At 46.8% G+C, this 7736-nt stretch overlaps 2 protein-coding genes across 2 annotated transcripts; both read right to left on the bottom strand.

Annotated features, from left to right (window-relative positions):
• Positions 1-2993: 2993 nt before the first annotated feature.
• On the bottom strand, positions 2994-4108 carry LOC143856025 (uncharacterized). Its single transcript, XM_077366068.1, has 3 exons — positions 4069-4108; positions 3705-3991; positions 2994-3635 (listed from the first exon to the last, which is right to left on the bottom strand). The coding sequence occupies exons 1-3, from the start codon at positions 4106-4108 to the stop codon at positions 2994-2996; spliced, it is 969 nt and encodes a 322-aa protein (XP_077222183.1).
• A 2035-nt stretch (positions 4109-6143) lies between these two features.
• LOC143856024 (uncharacterized) lies at positions 6144-6599 on the bottom strand. Its single transcript, XM_077366066.1, has one exon. The coding sequence runs from the start codon at positions 6597-6599 to the stop codon at positions 6144-6146; it is 456 nt and encodes a 151-aa protein (XP_077222181.1).
• Between the last annotated feature and the right edge of the window lie 1137 nt (positions 6600-7736).

Genomic DNA, 7736 nt, shown 5'->3' with positions numbered 1-7736 from the left:
GATGCTTGGTCTGAGTTGAATTTGATTAATTGATTTGAGGTGAAGTGACCTATGAATGTAATTTCTTTTTTCGCATCTGGCCTAGAAGTCCTCCTTTTGTAAAGGTTCTTTTACTTGTGAATAAAAGGATCTTTGTTAATTCCGATGTTTCCTTATCACGCTTTTTATTTAATACCGCAAGTAGCACCTAGATGTATGGTAAATACATAATGATCGGAATCTAACATCACGACTCGTACATCAACATGCGAGGGATCATTGTTTTGGTTGGAGTTAAACTCACGGCACAAGTGAGTACATTCGGTCCCGAATGTATTCTGACCTTGTCATGGATGTAACACAGCTTGAGTGTATTGCATGATTTCATCAAACGATACTCGGTACCGGAGGAAGCTTCGCTTTGTGAGTGTTTGTTGATGTGTCCTGAGGGGTACTTCAAGGAGACACGTGTGACGGTCACGACTCTTGGGGAACGACGGTTTTGGCGCTTTAAACAATAATGGCGAAACAGCGTATTAATGGCGTTGATAACTGTGTGCTTATCACGGGATGCCACGTGTCGCGTAACGTCAGAGTGACGCGACTTTTGGGATTTTCCGCGCGAGAACCTATAAAAGCCCGCCCATTTCTTTTTTTATATTTTTTACTCTTTATTTCTTCTTCCCTTCTGTCGTCCCCTTCATTTACTCCGGAGAGATTTCGCCGGTTTTTTCCAGTGTAGAGTTCCCTTTTTCCGGCGAATCGTCCTCCTTTGTCTGTCGGGAATTTTTTGTTTTGCTTCGTTCTCTTGCGTTGTTGGAGGATTCATGAGATTCCAAATTATCAGGCCCGATTTCTTTTTTTCCAAGGGCACTAGTTCGTCTTCTCCGGCTATCTTCACAGCTTTTCTCTCCAATTCCAGCGGTGCGTTTCTCAACCCGATCTTTGTATTTCTTTTCTTTAAAATTGTCATGCCGGAGAACACGGATTCACAAAATTGGTCGATTGAGCCTGGTGATAGTAAATTTTTTCCTGCTTTTGGTGAGATACTGATATGTTTTTTGAGGTAATATTTAGTATATGGATTTTCTACCGAGTTTCTTCGGGCGCCGGTTTATGGGTCGTATCTTTCAGATAGATAGACGCTCTACCGAGCCTCTTGGGGCATCGGTTTATGGGTCGTATCTTTCAGATAGATAGACGCTCTAGCGAGCCTCTTGGGGCATCGGTTTATGAGTCATATCTTTAATTAGATAGACTCTCTACCAGGCCTCTTTGGGCACCGGTTTATGGGTCGTATCTTTCAGATAGATAGACGCTCTACCGAGCCTCTTGGGGCATCGGTTTATGGGTCATATCTTTAAGTACATAGACTCTCTACCGGGCCTCTTTGGGCACCAATTTATGGGTCGTATCTTTCAGATAGATAGACGCTCTACCAAGCCTCTTAGGGCATCGGTTTATGGGTCATATCTTTAAGTAGATAGACTCTCTACCGGGCCTCTTTGGGCACTGGTTTATGGGTCGTATCTTTCAGATAGATAGACGCTCTACCGAGCCACTTGGGGCACCAGTTTATGGGTCATATCTTTTATTCTTTGTTCGTAGCTTGTTCAGTTTGGAGATTTGTCGATCTTGGGAAGTAATAGCTCTTGCGGATGGAGAATCGAGAAGGAGATTTTATTGCTTGGGGATAATGATTACATGGCTGCACCATCACAAAACAAAGAACAAACACATAGATTTATTGAAAATAAGGAAATGAAAACGGATTACATTCTTGCCTACTGATAGAATTTCTTCAGATTTGAAATTTGCCAAGTGCGGCGAATGGGGTTGCCCTCTAAGTCTTCCAGCTGGTATGATCCAGGCTGGAGAGTGCGGGATACGCGGTAGGGTCCTTCCCAAGTGGGGGCCAATTTTCCCGAGTTGTGAGGGTCGGAGACTTCGGATCGTCGTAGCACCAAGTCTCCCGTTCTTACTGCTCTCTCTTTCATCCTGGAGTTGTAGTATCGGCCGAACCTGTGTTGTTACGCGGCCATCCTGACTCGGGCATTTTCCCTTGTTTCTTCAACGAGGTCGAGGCTGCTCCTCAGATGGTTGGGATTGGTCCTTTCATTGTATGCTTCAAGCCTCGAAGAGTGGGCTCCAATCTCAACGGGAATGAACGCATCCACCCCGAAGGTGAGGCTGAACGCTGATTCTCCTGTCGCGGTCCTGGAGGTGGTTCGAGAGGCCCAAAGGAGATTCGGTAATTCTTCCGCCCATAAGCCCCGGGCGTTTTCTGCTCATTTTTTCAATCCCTGTACGAGAGTTCGATTAGTTACTTCCACTTGTCCGTTGGCTTGTGGATGGCCGACTGAGGTGAATCGTTGGTCGATCCCGAGTTTTTCACAAAAATCTTTGAATCTTCGGCTTGCAAATTGTGTCCCGTTGTCAGTCACAAGGATCTACGGAATACCGAACCTGCAAATGATATCATGATAGAAGAAGTTTTCCGTTTCTTTGGAAGTAATCTTCTTTACTGCTTTGGCTTCGACGCATTTGGTGAAGTAGTCAATGGCAACGTACATCATTCGGTGTCCCTTGGTCGAGTTAGGAAAAGGGCCTAATAAATCCATTCCCCACATAGCGAACGGGACTAGATTGGAGATGGGTTTGTATGGAACTGCAGGGAGACGAGGTACGGTAGTGAACTTCTGGCATTGTTTGCATTTTCTGACGAAATCAGATGCGTCTTACTGGAGGGTTGGCCAGAAAAAACCTCGGCGGAGGATCTTGTGAGCCAATACCTTCCCGCCCGAGTGATCGCCACAGATTCCTTCGTGGACTTCTCTCATGGCGAGCTCCGCAGCGGAGGGTTGGTTACATTTCAATAAAGGCCATGAAAAGGACCGCTTGTAGTGCTTCTGTCCGTCGAGGATGTAATGGGCGGCCTTGGCAATCAGATGTCGAGCTTCTTTTCTATCCGAGGGTACGATACCATCTTTCAAGTATCGTACTATAGGATCCATCTAGCTAGGTTCCTCGTTGAGTTGTAGGACTTCTTCTCTTTCAACACTGGGCTGTGGGAGGATCTCGGTGTAGATGTTTCCTAGTTCAAACAATCTGGATGAGGCCATCTTGGAGAGAGCGTCAGCGCGGGTATTTAAGGTCCGGGGAATCTGTACTATCTGGAATTCTTCAAACGTGGAGATTTCCTTTCTCACCTTTTCCAGATATTTGATCATCCGCTCTTCTTTAGCTTCACTGAAGCCATTTACTTGGCTGACTACCAATTGGGGATCACTGTGGACTCTGATCCGAACGACTCGTAATTCGGTGGCGAGAGCTATTCCCGCGATCAAAGCTTTGTATTCCGCCTCGTTATTAGATGCTTTGAAATCTAGGCGTAGGGCGTACTCAGCAATAAAATTGTCTGGTCCTGTTATGACCAGGCCGGCCCCACTGCCCCCAGCATTGGAGGAGCCACCCACGTACAACATCCATAGTGGATTTTGGCTCTGCTGGCTCAGAGTCGGTTCTTTGGCTGGGAGGCTTGAACCTTCGGATTCCTCTATCGGTACCGTACGTTCCACAATAAAATCTGCCAGCACCTGGGACTTGATCACTGGACGGGGCTTTATTTGGATGCCGAATTCACCCAATTCAACCGCCTAATTAATCAGACGTCCTGAAGTGTCGGGCTTCTGCAATATCTTCCGGAGAGGTTGGTCGGTGAGTACGGTAACAGGATGAGCTTGGAAATATGGATGGAGTTTTCTCGCAGATATAACGACAGTAAAGGTGAATTTTTCAATCTCCTGGTATCGAGTTTCGGCGTCGTGGAGTACTCTACTAACATAGTAAATAGGTTGCTCCGTTTTCCCTTCTTGCCGAACGAGTACAGAACTTACCGCGGCAGGGCCAACCGCTAGGTACAGGTACAAATCTTCCCCAAGTACCGGATTTGAGAGTAACAGAAGCGTTTGGAGATATGCCTTTAGTTGGTCGAAGGCCGTCTGACATTCCTCTGTCCATCGAAAGTCTTTCACGCTTCAGAGAGTTTTAAAGAAGGGCATGCACCTTTCGACAGATTTAGACATAAACCTGCTGAGGGCTGCGATTCTGCCGGTGAGTCTTTGTACATCTCTGACTTCCTTCGATGCTGTCATTTCTAAAAATGCTTTTATTTTTTTGGGATTGGCTTCAATTCCTCGCTGGCTAACCATGAAGCCTAGGAATTTTTTGGAGGTAACCCCAAAAGCACACTTGGCGGGATTCAATTTCATTCGGTTCTACCAGAGTACGGCGAATGCATCTTCAAGGTAGGCGATGTGGTCCTGTGCTTTGAGGCTTTTAACGAGCATGTCGTCGACATAAACTTCCATGTTCTTCCCAATTTGTTCGGGAAAAATCTTATTGACGAGACGTTGGTACGTGGCGCCAGCGTTTTTGAGGCCGAAAGGCATGACTTCATAACAAAACAAGCTTTTGTCAGTAACGAAGGAAGTTTTTGGAATGTCAGGACCGTACATCTGAATCTGGTTGTACCCGGAGAAGGCGTCCATGAAGCTTAGCATTTCATGCCCGGTGGTGTCATCAATAAGGTAATCGATCCTCGGTAATGGGTAACAGTCTTTGGGACACGCTTTGTTGAGATCTGTGAAATCTATGCAGATTTGCCATTTTTCGTTGGATTTCTTAACCAACACAACGTTGGCCAGCCACTCCGGGTAGCGGATTTCTTTGATGAATTTGGCATCGAGGAGTTTATCTACTTCTTCCTTGATGTGCTTTTGTCTTTCGGCGGTGAAATTACGTTTCTTTTGCTTGACCGGCTTGGAGTTTGGATCCACATTCAGTTTGTGGACCGCAACATCGGAGGGAATTCCCTGCATATCGGAGGCGGACCAGGCGAAGATATCTGAATTAGTTTTTAAGAAATTGACAAGTTCGGTTTTAAGCTTACCTGATAGGAGAGAACCTATTTGGATAGTTTGTTCGTCAGTACTAGGGAACAGTGGCATTTTCATGAGTTCCTCTACCAGTTCTCCCTGTTTCACCTCAACTCGAGGGTCGATACTGCCTATGGAGAAGGTTTCTTTGGCCGCCTTTTTCTTTTTCAACAGGGCGACGTAGCACTCGCGGGCTTTCTCTTGGTCGCCGATAACCTCTCCTACGCCAAGTTTTATGGGAAACTTTATTTTCACGTGGGCAGTGGAAACTACTGCCCCCAATTCGTTCAATGCTGGCCTTCCGATGATTCCATTATAGGTGGAAGGGACGTGAACTATTACAAAGGTTTGCATGATGGTGCGTTGGGTCGGGCAAGCCCCAAATGTTACAGGGAGTTTGATTTTCCCTCGTACCTTGACCTAGCCTCCGAAGAATCCGTTGATGGACCAGTCAACAGGTTCCAGCCTATCACTGCTGATGTCCATTTTAGCAAAGGCGTCTTGATGGAGGACATTGACTGAGCTCCCAGTGTCTATCAAGATTCGCCCCACATTAAAGTTGGTGATGGTGAGTCGGACTACCACAGCATCATCATGCTGTCGATCTATGGTTCCATAATCTACTTCGGTAAAGGTGATGGGCACACTGGTACTGGGGTCCGTCCTTGACTCCTTGGAGGGGTTTTCTATGGAGTTGATTTATCCCGCATAAAGGGCGTGTCCTTCCTCAGTTGGTCCTCCTGACGCCGGACCTCCATAGATGGTGTCAATATTTCTGGTGAGCTTAGGTGCTTCCTCCTGATCCGAAGCTCTTTGCCGACTGCTTCCTGCATGGTGGTTTGGCGAGCGATGACGTTCGTTCGGCTGTTGTATTTCAGATCGGGGTTGTTGCTGGTTCTTTGGGGGATTTTGAAGGTAACAGTCAATCCTTCCTAGTCCCGCAAGCCTTTCGATTTCATTCTTCAGATGATAACAATTGTCGGTGGTGTGCCCATGATCTTGGTGAAAACGACAATATTTGTTAGAGCTTTTACCTTTTCCCGAGTTTCTCATTCTTTCGGGCCAGTTTATGGGTTCTCTATCACGGATTTCGTACAGGATATTTGAGATGGTGTTGTTCAACGGAGTGTAGATGACCCTATCAAACTGGGGATTTGGGGCGCGATGATTCTTTCGATCACTGTGTCTTGCCTGCTTATGACTCGGTAATGCCCTAGAGTCGTCTTTTCATTTTTCAGTTCCTTGGGTGGTCTCCAACTCCCTTTCCATGGAAAATGATTCCTCGTTATTGATGTATCTATCCGCAGTGGCCATGAGTTCTTGGAGATCGCGAAGAGGATTCACATTCAAGGCGACTTTCATGTCTCTATCTCGGATAGCATGGCAGAGTGCTGCACGAACCATGTCGAAGTTCGGCTCGTTAATTTGGTGGAGCTCCACTCGGAACCGACTGATGAACTTTCGTAATGTTTCGTCCTTGCCTTGCCGTAAAGTCAGAAGAGCACCTGCTGGTTTCCTTCGAGGCCTACTGTTGATGAAATAAGCGACAAATTCCTTTCCCAGTTCATGGAATGACTCGATGGAGTTGGGCCTTAATTGGATGAACCAATTGCTAGCATCTTTCTTCAGGTAGGCGGAAAAGGCTTTACACATCGTGGCGTCTGAAGCATTTCTGATCACCATCGCACGACGGTAGGTTCAGAGAAATTCAAGAGGGTCCGATGACCCGTCATAGAGGTCCAACCGAGGCATATCTGAATTCGTAGCGACGATGGCATTGGCGATTCTTGGGGTGAACGGGGAAGCGATCTCGCTATCCCATTCTGCCAGGAGGTCCGGATCACATGGTGCCTTCATTTGCTGTTGAAGTTCTCTTATCTGACGTTGGAGATCAGCCATGATGGTAGGGTTTTCTTCTGTTTGGATGTTTTTTGTTGGGCTTCTTACTTGTGGAGGTATCTGATTCTCGTTCGATGCCAACCATCACGGCGATGGTCGGGTGGCGGGTTGGTGATTGAGGTGGCCCCTTGTTGACGTTGGTGGGGTCTCTGACTCCGAGGATTTCATCCTTCTGAGGATCCCTGCTCCTCTGAAATTTCGACAAGATGAATTCCTTTGTCCAGCTGGTTTGCAAGCGGAGGTGGTACTGCCGGTTGGGGAGGGATCCTTTGGAGTACTTGTTGGAGGGTGGACGTGATGCTTCCCAGTTGTTGTGTGTGTCGTCGGAAGTAACCATCTTTCCCATCTCTTCTAGTGGCCCGCGGTCTCGTTGACTTGCTTGGCTTCTCGTTACCATTATGCCGTTAAGTTGGGAGGTAGCTTTCGACTTTGGCATAGTCGTGTCCCACGGATGGCGCCAATCTGATGACACCCAAAATCTAACTACATGAACTAGCTTCGCAGAACCTGTAATCCTGCGCTCACAGAAAAAGTGTTAGTGGGCCCAGAGTTGTAGCTCTGGACGGCTACTTCAACACTCAAGTCAGGGATGGGCAATCACAGACAATGGACGGGGAATGGGAGAGGGCTAAGTCAAGTTACCAGACCAAAGAAGAAGAAAGGGAGAATTGAATGCCTGTACTTGAGTGCGTAGCCCCCTTTTTATAGTGGTGAAGATCCACGATCTTGGAGATATCAATCATGCCTTTGATTTTGCCCACGTGGAGCGTGATGGCTGGCGAATAAAATCATGGAGATATGATTTCCGATAATTCTGGGCGGAGATCATGGGTGATGATTTAGGCGGGATGTTTTGAATTCAAAAATCTCGCCTTAAGTGTAATTGAAATACTCAAGAGGGGGGGTGAATTGATTTTAACA

This window comes from Tasmannia lanceolata, unplaced genomic scaffold (genome assembly GCF_043159265.1).
Source record: "Tasmannia lanceolata isolate RefF3 unplaced genomic scaffold, GAP_Taslan_0.1 ptg000023l, whole genome shotgun sequence".
Taxonomy (NCBI): Eukaryota; Viridiplantae; Streptophyta; class Magnoliopsida; order Canellales; family Winteraceae; genus Tasmannia; species Tasmannia lanceolata.
This window is presented reverse-complemented; position numbering and strand designations above follow the sequence as displayed.